General features: G+C 45.6%; 4 protein-coding genes across 4 annotated transcripts; 1 reads left to right on the plus strand and 3 right to left on the minus strand.

The window, feature by feature from the left end:
* Window positions 1–589: 589 nt before the first annotated feature.
* On the plus strand, window positions 590–4,069 carry LOC128713693 (DNA-directed RNA polymerase III subunit RPC2). Its single transcript, XM_053808555.1, has 2 exons — window positions 590–658; window positions 734–4,069. The coding sequence occupies exons 1-2, from the start codon at window positions 590–592 to the stop codon at window positions 4,067–4,069; spliced, it is 3,405 nt and encodes a 1,134-aa protein (XP_053664530.1).
* A 203-nt stretch (window positions 4,070–4,272) lies between these two features.
* On the minus strand, window positions 4,273–5,223 carry LOC128713927 (metaxin-2). Its single transcript, XM_053808798.1, has 3 exons — window positions 5,178–5,223; window positions 4,515–5,106; window positions 4,273–4,447 (listed from the first exon to the last, which is right to left on the minus strand). Exons 1-3 carry the CDS (start codon window positions 5,221–5,223, stop codon window positions 4,273–4,275), a joined length of 813 nt encoding a protein of 270 aa, XP_053664773.1.
* An 884-nt stretch (window positions 5,224–6,107) lies between these two features.
* Window positions 6,108–7,571, minus strand: LOC128711180 (uncharacterized). The gene is made up of 2 exons (XM_053806043.1): window positions 6,384–7,571; window positions 6,108–6,308 (listed from the first exon to the last, which is right to left on the minus strand). The coding sequence occupies exons 1-2, from the start codon at window positions 7,569–7,571 to the stop codon at window positions 6,108–6,110; spliced, it is 1,389 nt and encodes a 462-aa protein (XP_053662018.1).
* A 3,902-nt stretch (window positions 7,572–11,473) lies between these two features.
* LOC128711081 (protein phosphatase 1B) lies at window positions 11,474–12,580 on the minus strand. Its single transcript, XM_053805945.1, has one exon. It carries the CDS (start codon window positions 12,578–12,580, stop codon window positions 11,474–11,476), a length of 1,107 nt encoding a protein of 368 aa, XP_053661920.1.
* Between the last annotated feature and the right edge of the window lie 1,775 nt (window positions 12,581–14,355).

Genomic DNA, 14,355 nt, shown 5'->3' on the forward strand with positions numbered 1-14,355 from the left:
TAAGGTTGACAACCGGTGCAAGGGAAGTTTGAAAATATGTATAGTACACAGACAGAAAAATATATTATATTGATTTTCCTGCTTAATTTTTGGTTTTTCAAATGGAAAATAGGAGAAAATCAAAGGAATTCAATCCATTTTCCACAGAAATTGCACAAGATATTTATGCATGAAGGTGTGCTATGATTGGGTCTGCCCGAAAAACTGCTTTCCAATTTCGATCACATTTTGTTTACATCAGAGGTGTCAAAGCAAATGATTCAAATTCTTTACCTACGGAACCTGTATATAGGATATTATCATAATTTATGAGTTTTCCATGGCAACCATATCATGATTCAAATATTTGTTTCATTGTTTAACAGTTAGATACCTATATAAGAATATATTTCACTACGCATGAACAATATTCCCGTCGGACAACCCTGCTACACCGGCCCGAAACGTCAAAACAGTGTTTACCAGCGAACACGTTACTCCGCTGCGTAAAATTACTTGGTGTTTTTTTTAAATTTAAAGAAAAAGTAAATAGTTCAGCTGCCTATTTGCTCATTAACAAAAGAAGGTAGTTTTCCCCTTCGAATGCACTATGCATGCCGAGGAAAAATACTGGAAAGAAGAGGGCAAAAACTACAAGAAAGTGCAACGTGCACTAGAGGTGCGTATGGATAACCCTACACCACCCCCAAAAGGAGAAAGACCGGCAATATAATCAATTGAATTCGCATTGCAGGAAAAATGGAAACTAGTGCCGGCTTTCCTGCAGGTGAAAGGATTGGTAAAGCAGCACATTGACTCGTTTAATTACTTCATCAATGTGGACATCAAAAAGATTGTGCAAGCGAACGAGGAAGTAAAAAGTGATGCCGATCCGTGCTTTTACCTGAAGTATCTGAACGTACACGTCGGTAAGCCGGACGTGGAGGAAGGGTTTAATAACACCAAATCTACCACTCCGCACGAATGTCGCCTGCGGGATATGACGTACTCGGCACCGATTACGGTCGACATCGAGTATACCAGAGGCACGCAACGTGTCGTTCGGAATGGGTTGCTCATCGGTCGGATGCCGATAATGCTCCGGTCGTCAAACTGTGTGCTGACCGGCAAATCGGACTACGAACTGTCGAAAGTGAACGAATGTCCAATGGATCCGGGCGGTTACTTTATTATCCGCGGCACGGAAAAGGTAATTCTCATCCAGGAGCAACTAAGCTGGAACAAAATGATCACGGAGGACTACAACGGTGTTATCCAGTGCCAAGTAACGAGCTCCACGCATGAGAAAAAGTCGCGCACAATCCTGATTACCAAGCATGGACGATACTATCTAAAGCACAACTCCATGACGGAAGAGATTCCCGTTGCTATCATCCTGAAAGCGATGGGTATTGCGTCGGATCAGGAAATAATGCAACTGGTCGGTATCGATTCGGAAACGCAGAAACGGTTCGCACCGTCCTTACTGGAAGCGGCCAATCATAAAGTTTTTACCCAGCAGCGTGCCCTGGAATACATGGGCTCGAAGTTGATCGCGAAACGGTTCACTACAGCGGCAACGAAATACAAAACCACGGCCGATGAAGCGCGCGATTTGCTGGCCACGACGATTCTCGCGCACGTTCCCGTGCCGAGCTTCAACTTTCAGGTAAAGGCGATCTATGTGGCGCTAATGATCCGTCGTGTAATGGCCGCCGAGCTAGATCGAAACTCCGTGGATGATCGTGATTATTACGGCAACAAAAGACTCGAGCTGGCCGGATCGCTACTGTCTTTGATGTTCGAGGATCTGTTCAAGCGCTTTAATTGGGAGCTGAAGATGATAGCCGACAAGAACATTCCGAAGATTAAGGCCGCCCAGTTTGACGTGGGGAAGCACATGCGAGAGGCCCTCATTACGTCCGGATTGGAGACGGCCATTTCCACTGGTAATTGGACGATTAAACGATTCAAGATGGAAAGAGCAGGTGTAACGCAGGTCCTGTCGAGGTTAAGCTACATCTCCGCACTCGGTATGATGACACGCGTTAATTCGCAGTTTGAAAAGACTCGTAAGGTGTCCGGACCGCGTTCACTACAACCCAGCCAGTGGGGTATGCTTTGCCCGTCCGACACACCGGAGGGAGAGGCTTGTGGGTTGGTGAAAAATTTAGCCCTTATGACGCACATTACCACCGAGGTGGATGAGGAACCGGTAATCCGTCTAGCGTACAATGCCGGTGTCGAGGATATCCGTCTGCTCGGTGGAGAAACGATCAACAATCCGAAGGTCTTCATGGTGTTCATTAACGGTAACATTCTGGGCGTAACAATCGCTTACCGCCGACTGGTGGAGGTGTTCCGGATGATGCGACGACGCGGTTTGATCGGATCGTTTGTTTCGATCCATACATCGTTTACGCAGCGCTGTGTTTACATACACACTGACGGAGGTAGGCTTTGCCGTCCGTACATCATCGTGCAAGGCGGGCGACCGCTCGTGCAACAAGAACACATCGAGCAGATGAAGCTGGGGTTGCGGAAATTCGATGACTTCCTGCACGACGGGCTGATCGAGTATCTGGATGTGAACGAGGAAAATGATTCCTTCATCGCTTACCAAGAGCGTGATATCGATCCGGAAAAGACGACGCATCTTGAGATCGAACCATTTACGTTGTTGGGTGTTTGTGCTGGCTTGGTACCGTACCCGCACCACAACCAGAGCCCACGTAACACGTATCAGTGTGCTATGGGAAAGCAGGCGATGGGTATTATCGGATACAACCAGAAAAATCGAATCGACACACTGATGTACAACATTGTGTACCCGCAGAGTCCGATGGTACGGTCGCGCACGATCGAGCTGACCAACTTCGACAAGCTACCGGCAGGACAGAATGCAACGGTGGCCGTTATGAGCTACTCCGGGTATGATATCGAAGATGCGCTAATCCTCAACAAAGCAGCGATCGATCGTGGGTACGGCCGGTGTCTCGTGTACAAGAACAGCAAGTGCACCATCAAGCGCTACAGCAACCAGACGTTCGATCGTATCATGGGTCCGATGAAGGATGCACTGACGGGTAAAATTATCAGCAAGCACGAATGTCTCGATACGGATGGGATCGTGTCGCCGGGCGAACGGCTCACCTGCAAACAGACGATGGTGAACAAGGAGATGCCCGCTGTAAAATCGAACAATCCTATCGAACAGAAAGAATCGGGCCAACAACCGATCGCGTACAGTGCGGTACCGATCACATACAAGGGCACCGAGCCGAGTTATGCCGAGCGAGTGCTCGTGTCTACGAACAACGAGGAAGAGTTCCTGGTGAAGATCCTGTTGCGTCAAACGCGACGTCCAGAAATTGGTGACAAGTTCAGCTCCCGCCACGGACAGAAAGGTGTGACGGGGTTGATTGTGGACCAGGAGGATCTTCCGTTCAACGATTACGGAATGTCGCCGGATATGGTGATGAACCCGCACGGGTTCCCCTCCCGTATGACGGTGGGTAAAACGCTCGAGCTGCTGGGCAGTAAAGCGGGCGTGCTGGAGGGAAAATTCCACTACGGAACCGCATTCGGTGGATCGAAATGTCAGGATCTGCAGGATGAGCTGTTTAAGCATGGGTTTAACTATCTCGGTAAGGATGTTTTCTATTCGGGCATTACGGGCGAACCGCTCGAGATGTACATCTACTCGGGACCGGTGTATTATCAGAAGTTGAAGCACATGGTGCAGGACAAGATGCATGCACGTGCGCGTGGTCCACGAGCAGTTTTGACGCGCCAACCGACCCAAGGCCGTAGTCGTGAGGGTGGGCTGCGGTTGGGCGAGATGGAACGCGACTGTTTGATATCGTACGGTGCCAGCATGTTGATCATGGAACGGTTGATGATTTCATCCGATGCGTTCGATGTGGATGTGTGTAACGTTTGCGGTAGGTTGGCCTACTCTTCCTGGTGTCACAACTGTCGCTCTTCGGCGAGTGTGTCGAAAATATCGATGCCGTATGCGTGCAAGTTACTGTTCCAGGAGCTCACCAGTATGAACATTGTGCCGCGGTTGAAGTTACAGAATTACTAAAGCGGAAGCGGAAACTGACCGAAACAGATATGTATAAGACGTTACGAATTTAAATAAAAAGGTTTGAAAAGAGAAGTGACGGATGTTATGAATTAGCATTCAAATATGGAGGAAACTCATCACAAATAAATTCAGTATCTACATTCAGAATACAGCTCGCTTATATATATTCAAACTGCATAGCACCCCCCAGGACGGCGAGATTATTTCATTAATTTGCCCTTTTCCTTCGCCGTAAAGTAATCCACGTCGATGTGGAAGCACAAATTTTTCAAATTGCTGTGCTTGTTGATTGTTTCGGCAAGCACGTTGTTAGGCAGCTTCATGGTAAAAATACTGTACAGATGACCAAACACGAGCGCATCCAATTCCGTTGGCCTGAACGAAGGAAAAGAGAATGATTATTTGGTAGCCATGATAACTAAATTCACTCCATCGTACATACTTTTCACCGAAGAAATACATATTATCGCCCAACCGGTTGCTCAAATCCTGACACAGGTGATCCACATCCGCTACGACCCTGTCCAAGTTTACGTTTAGGTAATCTGCCATCCGAAGCTGTTGCTTTACGGCACTTTCCTTGCGCCAGTTCTGCACATAATTAAGCGGAAACGGAAACACACATCCATTGCGTTGCTTCGTCACTGCGTCGCGCACATCCGCATCCACCCAGCTGATGTACTGCTCGGCATTGGTAAACATGTGCTCCGCCAGGCAGATGAGTGAACGCACCAAATCTTTATCTTCCGATGAAAGGTCTGCACTGAGTGATTTGTTAAAATTTTGCTCCACGAACGTGACGATGTGATCAAACTCGGCGTATATGAAGTTTTCTACCCGTAGCACGGGCAGCTTCGTTCGCCGGCCACCGGGCGAGATGAATTCCGCATTCGCCCGTTGCTCCACTGCCACGGGAAGGTTAAGCATTTTTAGATAGGTTCGTACCGCCAGACAGCTAGCATTTTCCGCCAGCAGTATCTGTTCCTCCTCGTACGGCTGGTACAAAACGGCATTGCGTGGCCAATCCTTCATGTCTGCAATATATCGAATGGTGTTGTGAGATTTATCGGTGAAATGATTCTGTATAGCAATTTGATATCTCTACCGGCAGTCGTCGTTCTATTGTAAAAGCTTTCTATTGTCGATGCCATTGCTTGTGAGAAGGAGAGTGTAGTTTAGCACCTGACCTATACGGCAGACAAAAAAGTGAAATGAACAACAATCCACTCCGTTATGTAAAGTTTGCTATTCCCGTATCTGTCGCTGAAGAATGCCGAAATCACAACAAAACGGCTAATGACAGCTGGAAAATGTTTTCGGTCAAGGTTGATAGACAACGCGGTGTGAGTAGGGGATCAAGGTTGCTATATTACACGTTCATCTAGAGCACGTGTCAGCAGTTAATCATGAAGAGAGTTTTGTATCGTTCATCAACTAATAAAATAGAATTAGCAAAAGCCTTGCTCCATATTTTAAACAGGTTAGAAACATTCTCTTGCAGCAGGAGTCCTCTAAACCTCTCACGGATGAGCACCGTCGTCAGCCAAGCCATAATCTCGGTAGAGTAGTTACCTCAGACTGTAGAAAGACGGTACTGTCGGTGCTTACCTTTTTGACCCAAGATAGGTGAAGTTTCGGACGACTTCGAAAGTGCGGTCATCTATCTGTACGTAGAAGAGGTTTAAACCTATGATGTCCACGATGGGTCGCGGATGGTCCTCTCTAGCATTAGGCTGAAGAGTAGACAAGCTAGTCCATCTCCTTGGCGCAGACTGATAGTAAAGGGACCTTTGAGTTTTCCGGTTCTCTCTCTCTTTCTTGACGTCACGATCTTCTACCCGCCATTTCTCGTTTACTAGACCTTATATTACCACGCAGCTGCATAGTTAATCCTTGCTTCGAGGGAACGATCTGGACGGGATTTTGGACCGGTGTCGTGTGAAGACCCCACCGGCCGTTCAGTTTTCCGGTTATAAGTAATGAAAAGAAGTACTACCAACATACTTTATTAGTTTGTTCTGCATAAAACCTTTGCTTAGTTAACTGATCCCGTGTTCAAGCAGGATTGGAATTTCGCTTTGATCACTTGTACGTAATTCTCCACATCTAACACAGTCGAGTACGCGCAGACATCTACCCGATGCGACAGCGCCAACAGCTCCAGTTCTATGAAGTGCTCATAACTCTGGAAGCGTTCTTGGGCCGCATATAACTGGTCGCTCAATGACATGTAATACTGCAAAGAAAAAGAAAACAGTTGGTCGATTAAGCACTCGAGAGTTGCAACGCGATGTTGTTCCATTCTGCTTACATTATTCATACACTCTGTGGAACCACTTGCGCAGATAACATTCATCTGCACCGCGCTACTATCGGATATGGCGGCACGTTCCAGGATCGGTATGGCTACCGTCACCAGATACTCCATCGTTTTTAATTCCGGTTCACCACAGTGCAGTAACTTTGCCACCGCCAGCGATTGGTCGTAGTAGGGGAAGATGTATCGCTTGAAGCACAGATAAAGATATGCATGCCCGTTGGACATTCCGGCCGTGGTAAGCTGATCGGAGATACCCATGGTAAGCTCCTCGTCAATCCTCGTGCGGTAAGGGTTCAGCGACATCTCAACGGATCTGTACGTCATGTAAAGCAGTTTATTGACATCCTTCTTGAACATCGTGATAAGATCTGCATAAGACTTCAAGTAGCTCCCCAACTCTCGTGTTCCGTCGAGTGCGGAAAGATGTGCACGGACACGTCTGAGCACCCGATTGGCTTGGGTTTGAAAGTTTAACTTAGTGTCCACTATGGCACGCTTGAAAACGGCGAGAAACTTTTCGACGGAACTTTGTGTTGGGTTGGCTCTCGCCTGCCGGTTGGGGACGGTGATGCCTTCCAGCGAATGCAACAGTCCCATCGAGACGGTTGTTAGTTCGTGTACGCTTGAGTGCATAATAAGCGTCATGTCCGGATCGGACATTACCACGTCGCCATCTTGTGTTGTACGATCGATTAACGATATGGCGTCGATCTCCGGGGTTGCTTTGGAATGGTTGTAGTTCGCCATTTGTCTTAAAAAGTTACTCTTCTCCGATTGTACTGCTTCCAGTGCGGTGCGTAGGGCAAGGTTCGTTAAATTACCATTCCGCCGATTGGCAGTAGTAGACCGGGAACGCGTCACAATATCTTCCAGTGAGGCTTCCGTTTGATTCCACATGGCCCCCGCAAGGTCGATAGCATCCCGTGGCTCGAGTGTATTATCCAGCGAGTACGTTGCCAAGTGCTTGATGAGTTCATTCAAACGGAGAATAAAATCTGTTGTCACGTAGAACGCTGGATCAAACACGGCGCTAGATTGATTCCAGCTCGTTTCAGGTTGTGTAATGTGCGATGCTTTACTGGGCAGTTCTGTAGACATTTGGATCTTGTCACACCAACTTCCTTTGTAGTAACTGATGGCTACCAGCACTAGCAGCGTTAGGGAACGTTTTGCGGTCATGTTCTTCTGCACTAATACGATCCTTCTTCACTGAGCTAATGCTTAAACTTCCAAACAGTCGACGGTATGCGGCACAGCTGAAGCACACTAAGGCTACCATTAGATGATTACTAAATTTGTAGCTTTCACTCGGTGGAATGAGTTTTCACTTTCAGTCCCCTTCTTCTCGCAGGTGATAACAATCACAACCAGCTGTGGACACATCGAACCGAGCACGATAAGAGATTTGGTACATTTATCTGTTGGATAGGTAAACAGAAACACATTAACGCCTCGTTCAGTTTCCTCGTTTACGCACATCGGAGCCACTTAAGCCACGCACGCACACGGTCGCTCCAAAACCCGTCTGTACAGAACGAAGATCGCACCCGCGATCGACGACAGTTATTCGGATGCTTCTCATCACTAAAATCACACACGTAGCGCACAATCGTATTTCAAACGGTCTTCTAGCAATAAAACACCAACTCTATTTTCTTTTTGTTTTTCATTTACAGTGCGTGATGCTGCCCATTGCTCATCAGGCTGCGAACCCTTTTGGTGTGCCATTCGGTTTACTTCCTCCCTTGTTCGCACCGTGACGACAACAGTACGAGCGATAAGATACTTCTGCGTGTTCCCTTCCGAGCAAGGACGACAGTCACACGTTAATATGTCCCTTGTTTGGTTTTACACACGGAAATGCCGCGATTAGTTTTTTGTTGTTGTTTTTGTTTTGCTGATAGTACAAGTTTTACACACTCAATGGATCATCGGGGCATACCGGGCCCCCTCATCAGTCCCTCTACTGGCGACTCGGAGGACGAGCACTTTATATTCTTATGCCAAAAATATATCTTGAATCGGATGAATGAGGGTGAGTATGTTTTTTGTTTGTATATCGTTTACTTCCTGTTTGATTGCGATATAAGTTTGGCCCATCGTACAGTGTAACGCTTTTTTTTGCCCCGGGGAGATATACACATCTGCATACAATAATTCAACGGGATTGCTAGCGGACACAACACATGCCTTTTCCGACTGCGATGATAAATGATGCTGCTATTTAAGTATATTCGGGGCATAAATGTACTACTGTTTCCTTTCGCTTGTGTGTGTTGGCGCAATTCCGCTAGGCTGTGTGTGTGTGTGTATCGTGGGCTTAACGCGCCTGGTAGTATGCAATCACTATTCACCTTTTAAGGATCGTTTGTATTAGTCTGCGGGTTGGATACGGTAAGATAGTACTTTTACGGGGTTTGTGTGTGTGTATGTCTGTATGGGTCACTTAGGACGCCCCCTTTTCCCCTTTTCCTAAAACCCACCCGGAGTGAGTAATACACCTATTCCGTAAATGCTTGCCCTAATGCGGTTCTGTTCAGCCTGTTGCTAGAGTGTGTTTTAACTGACTCCATTTCTTCTGCTGTATGTCCATTGTGTACGAAAATGCATGGTATTCCGTTTGTTATAATTAATCCTTCGAAATGGAATGGTTTCAATCGTCTACCTTCCAGCAGCTCTGCTGCTGTTTGCGCTGTATGGGTGGGTTCGTACCAAGCGGCTATGCACATACTTAAATGGCAAATTTCCAAGCGAACCGATGCACACTTACACATACACACATACAGTTATCGGGGCAAGCGTGTGGGAGATGGTTGTGATTTTTCTCCATTTTTGCTCTACGAATCATACACAATTTATCCATTTCATGCCATTTATGCCCAGTTGTATGTTTCTTGGCTTTGAATAATAGATGATATTTTTGGCTGTTTGTTCCGTTTGTCGATTGTGTGACAAACCTATCACAAAACATGCAACATTTAGCGGGACTGTGACGGCCACCCAAACCACTAAACGGAAACCTTTTGTGGAAGTGGTTTTGGTCGACGGCCGAACCGAAACACTTCCGGTAAATTGTTGCACTATTTTGTACCATTTCGTTAGAGCGTTTCTTTGTCGTCGGACAATCCAATCTATTAACGTAACAATGTTGTAATGTCCAGATTTCATAGCCTATCTTCAATACAAGCTTCAACGGTCTGGAAAGTGTTTTAATCGATCTTTTCCCGTGTTCTTCACTCTAATCAATCCTACCGTTACTTATTGTTGAAGGATGATTTATTAGCAAACTTTATACAAGATAATGCTTAACTGAAAATGCACTAAACGCTTAATGCAGATGTCTTAGCGGACAAACGCAAAGAAGGGAAACAGACAAGTGCTTACAGGAAGAAACCTAATTTGCATGCTTGTATGTCTGTTTACTTTTTACAGTGATCGTGTGGTAAGTGTTTTAACTACTGCACACAATATCATTATTACACTTGATTATAAAGTTCTTTGCCAAAAAATCATGATCCTGTCCTTCGTTTCTATTCTAACCCACACAAGAGGGAATGTATGTTTTTGTCGGTCATGTTCTTGATCGACCTTTGCCCACTAAATCTGCCCTCAGTTTTTTTTTATATAATCGCTTTAAATCGTATCACAACACTTCTCTTCAGAAACAGAAACAAGAAAAAGAATATCGATGTGTGTGTGTGTGTGTTTGAAGATAGTTCCTGTTGTTTTCCTCTTCGCTTTATCTCTTTTTGATACCCGTTACCATTTTCATCTAATCTCTCGGTTTCCCTATATGCTTCACAATAACATGTCTTTTTTGTGACTTTAACACTATCTTTAAGCTTATGTTCAGTGTTTGGTGAAGTTTGCTTTCATTTGTTTGTTTGTTTGTTTTTTTTTCTTCATCTGCCCTTTTTTCAATTCAACCATGTTTAAGCTTCGACAAACGTCACCTAATCCCTTCTTCTGTTGTGATCTGACGACGTACTGGTTATCCTTAATCTCGCGGAACTATTGGGCAATAGGGGAAGGGGTTTGTCTAGCGCCTATCACAACAACACTTTAACAAACTATTTTCTAACCCTTACCTAACGGACTTAACAAAGTAAAAAGGTACAAAATGAAAGTAAAAGACAAAAAAATCGTGCACGATACGTTAAAGAAGACAAGAAAAAACATTAATTCATACGTTCCTAAACACTTACATTCACTTTACTAATGTTTAGCAGAATTTGTTAAATGTAGTTCCTAAAATCATATCATTTAAAATAATGCTCATAATAATACAATACAATAAAAACACTGAACATAGATTGTATGGTGATTTGCTGGGTTCGTTATTGCGCCAAGCTTTATGACTCCATGCTGTTCAACCATCCCGAATAATTCTTCCTCCACTATCATTCAGATGCTGCCTGTACCTCTGTGTGTGTGTATGTGTTGCTGTTGATGTTTAGGACTGTATACCCCTGGACACGCAATACGAATTGGGAACAATTAGAGTGCAACAGGGGTTTTCTGTACAAAATAGCAATTGTTTCTGTTGGTTCTTTCTTTAGTTGCTCACAACTCAACATTGGCACCCATTTGAAGACAAATTGTAATGGTTGTGTGCTCCTGTTTACTCAGGGTTTTGCGTCTCGCTAACAGCAACAATGAACACAGCCTTATTTGCTACTACTACAATCTCTGTTTTCGTGTGCTTAGGAAGGTGGATGATGCGTATGTTGTTACTACGTATATGCGGGTGTGTCTGTACTCTGCAACCGGCTCGGTTCCACGCGTCTTCAGGACAAACGGGAACAACATTTGCGTAGTAAGTAAACTGGATGATTCATTTTGTATTTCTTCTGCTTCTTGAGTTCGACCGTGCGCTCGAGACAAATCCATGATTTTCCGAATATACTAAGCATCTTCGAACAGATGTGCATGATCATAGTGTGATTCGAACGATTTTACACGTGGACTGATCGTTCGCATCTTGCAACAGAACGAGAACATCGTTATTCCTTCCTTTTACATCAACGGACACATTCCAGCTTTGCTTCTCTGTTAGTTTTGCGATATCCTTCTGGAACATTCTAATACTTGCCCATTTCACAAGATTCTGCTAATTTTGGGTGGAGCTCCTTAAAAATGTTCGATATAAACGAGCATTTGGCGTGTAAGCCGCCGCCAGGCGGTAGATCAGGAATGTCTTCCTTCGCGAGCTCCTTCAGCAGCGTGCCATAATCGATCGGGTCCATCGTGCCCAGTATTTGCTCGATACGGTTGCGCAAATGTAGCTCCAGTGCTTCTTCGCGCTTCTGTGCCTCCTCCGACACGGTCGGTGCACCGGGGAAAACGATAATGATGATGCACATATTATCCCTGCTACCCTTCTGCAGACAGGTGTCGATCACTTGGTTCGCAACGTCCACCAGACTGTCCGATATTTCCAGTCTGTTGTGCACGAACTGGCACAGCTCGTCATTGCTCATTACATCCCACACACCGTCGCAAGCCAGTATCAGGAACTCGTCGGCCGGTTCCCTGTCGCGGCAAAATATTTCCGGCTCGGGCGATACCAGCTGTTCGCACTGGCCGAGATTCTTTACGTTCTTGTACGTGTAATCGCCTAACGCTCGGCTGACTGCAAGACTGCCATTCACGCGCTGCACCATCACCGAACCGCCCGCATTCAGTATGCGTTCCTTTTCACCCGGCAGGATCGGTTTGTGGTCCTGGGTGGAGAAGATTGGCTGCCGGTTCTGGCAGAGTACGGCGCGCGAATCGCCACAGTTCGCTATGTACAGGTGCTGGCTCGAGATGAACGCACAGACGGCGGTCGTCCCCGATTTGTCCAGGCCCGATGCGAGGTCCGGAATGTTGCGCATCGATTCGTCCAGCTGCAGGAAGCCGGTATGTATGCCCTTCGTTATGTCATTGTTACCGAACTCGGTCGTGGCGACGATACGCTGCAACAGATTCTCCGCACAGTGCTTGGCCACATTGTCACCCGCATGACCATCGAACACCGCGAAATAGTTCCAATCTTCCAGGTTTTCACCGAGACCGGTTTTGGCATGGTACGCGTCTTCCATCTCGCAGCGCCAGCCCTGCATCGAACCGACACCGTACCGAAGCCCATTACCTTCCCCATGCTCATTGTGCTTGGAGGTCATAGGTTTCTCCAGGAAGGCACCCATCGTTGCTGCTTTCGGTTTTCTCTGTTAGCTACGGTGGTTTGCTACCTCTTGCACTTAAACCCGCACACTGAAATATTGTGGTGTCTTTTGCTGGTGGGAATCTTCCGAGCGAGTTTTCTGAAATACACACAATATGTTAATGCATAATAAAAGGATAGATTTAAAATAAAAAACTCACCTTTCCGTCGGTTCTGGCAACGAAACTCTTCTATTGGGCGAAATTTATCAACTATCAAATTGAATCTACGTTCTGTGGAAGAAAAATGAGAACGAAGAACAACATTAGATAATAACGATAATACACAACATAACAAGTGATTTAACAACAACAATAACACACGTGCAAGCATCACTCTCCTTGCTCGTCGACTTCTCTACGCACAAACGTACGTGGCCTGTTGATTATATAAATAGAAATTATCTCATATGCGATAACTTGTTTCTTTAATGCTTCTAAAACGCTTAATCGGCCACATGGTATCGAGATATGCGCTCTCCCAGGGTGATAAATATAAGGGATATCTTACACTTACCAACACACCTCACCGCGTGGATAGCTGCATTTGAATAACCCTCAAAAATGAGTCTCCCCATAAAGTACCCAAATCTAACCATCGCGCGATCAACGGTACGTTCATGAAGTTCGATAAGAATTCATTACAGCAGACGATTAGAAAAGGATAAGGAGCTAACAGCAGATTACTGGTTTCGAGGTGAATACACGTATCTTTCCAAACAATCGATTCAGACTTTATGTCTGATCAGATCCGGTGACTTTCATTCCAATTGATTTATGACGTGAGAACGAGGAAAGACCCCCCTTTTGTATGAATTTATTGCCCAGAACTACAACTGGTCCTAAGTGAATAGAAACACCCCAATCCATCGAATGGAAAAATCTGAAACCACACAGCCTAAAGGTCAATACGCTAGCGTAGCACCAGGATGCGTCCTATTAGTTACGAAGTTACACGATATGTGGAGGGACCAATCTTGTTTGTCACCGCTTTTGCATACGCCACAATGTAAAGCTGTTCCAATCCGGCCATAGGATGCGTCAGGGACCTGTTAAGAGGAAACCCGAAGCCCTTCGTTTTTGGGACATGAGAAGCACCAGCGCTCTCCCCATGTTTGCATACAATTTAATTAAAATTCCCCCTTGTCTCTTCGTAGGCCTTGCGCATTTTAACTTTATCACACTAAAAATAGTGTGACCACGGAAAGATACGACACCGACACCACACTCTGTTCGATAAACCACCATCGGTATATGCGGTGATAGAAACCTCGTCCTACTCCTGGGACTCTTCCGTTTTTGCTCGGTACGGAACAAATAGCTAGACAATTGGGTCCGGCTCAGGTCATTGTTAAATAATTTAAAATAGATTATTCTTAAATTGTTCCGCGGTACGCGCAAAACAATTTACGTGAGCGATTTTGTATGTGTGCTCAGCTTCCCTTCTATAGCCCGGTTACTGATAGAGGTGCTCTGTTATTTAAAATGGGGACCACATTCACTACGAAAGAATGTTTCAACGATGACGGACACTTAAAGGTATTACGAAACGCATAAAGAGCATTCCTGGGGCATATTCCTCGCGATTGTGCTTCTTTTACATGCTTTCGGACAGAGCAGCTTATGCTATTCTCTCTCCGCAATGTAACGGAAAAGGATTATCCTTATTGCCTACTATCTCGATGACTGCTCATCGGAACGATGTGCCCTATTCATACGGGGCACACTTGAACGCGATCACATCATACGCACGCCGTCC

This window comes from Anopheles marshallii, chromosome 3, assembly GCF_943734725.1.
Source record: "Anopheles marshallii chromosome 3, idAnoMarsDA_429_01, whole genome shotgun sequence".
Classification (NCBI taxonomy): Eukaryota; Metazoa; Arthropoda; class Insecta; order Diptera; family Culicidae; genus Anopheles; species Anopheles marshallii.

What these genes read in the sequence shown, in the direction of transcription:
- LOC128713693 (XM_053808555.1), top strand. Translation starts at nt 590, where the DNA reads ATGCATGCCGAGGAAAAATACTGGAAAGAAGAGGGCAAAAACTACAAG. An exon ending in AAGTGCAACGTGCACTAGAG is followed by an intron (nt 659 to 733) that starts GTGCGTATGGAT and finishes TTCGCATTGCAG; the next exon opens with GAAAAATGGAAACTAGTGCC.
- LOC128713927 (XM_053808798.1), bottom strand. Translation starts at nt 5,223, where the DNA reads ATGGCATCGACAATAGAAAGCTTTTACAATAGAACGACGACTGCCG. An exon ending in CAATAGAACGACGACTGCCG is followed by an intron (nt 5,107 to 5,177) that starts GTAGAGATATCA and finishes GATATATTGCAG; the next exon opens with ACATGAAGGATTGGCCACGC. An exon ending in ATGTATTTCTTCGGTGAAAA is followed by an intron (nt 4,448 to 4,514) that starts GTATGTACGATG and finishes TCCTTCGTTCAG; the next exon opens with GCCAACGGAATTGGATGCGC.
- LOC128711180 (XM_053806043.1), bottom strand. Translation starts at nt 7,571, where the DNA reads ATGACCGCAAAACGTTCCCTAACGCTGCTAGTGCTGGTAGCCATCAGT. An exon ending in CCACAGAGTGTATGAATAAT is followed by an intron (nt 6,309 to 6,383) that starts GTAAGCAGAATG and finishes TTTTCTTTGCAG; the next exon opens with TATTACATGTCATTGAGCGA.
- LOC128711081 (XM_053805945.1), bottom strand. Translation starts at nt 12,580, where the DNA reads ATGGGTGCCTTCCTGGAGAAACCTATGACCTCCAAGCACAATGAGCAT.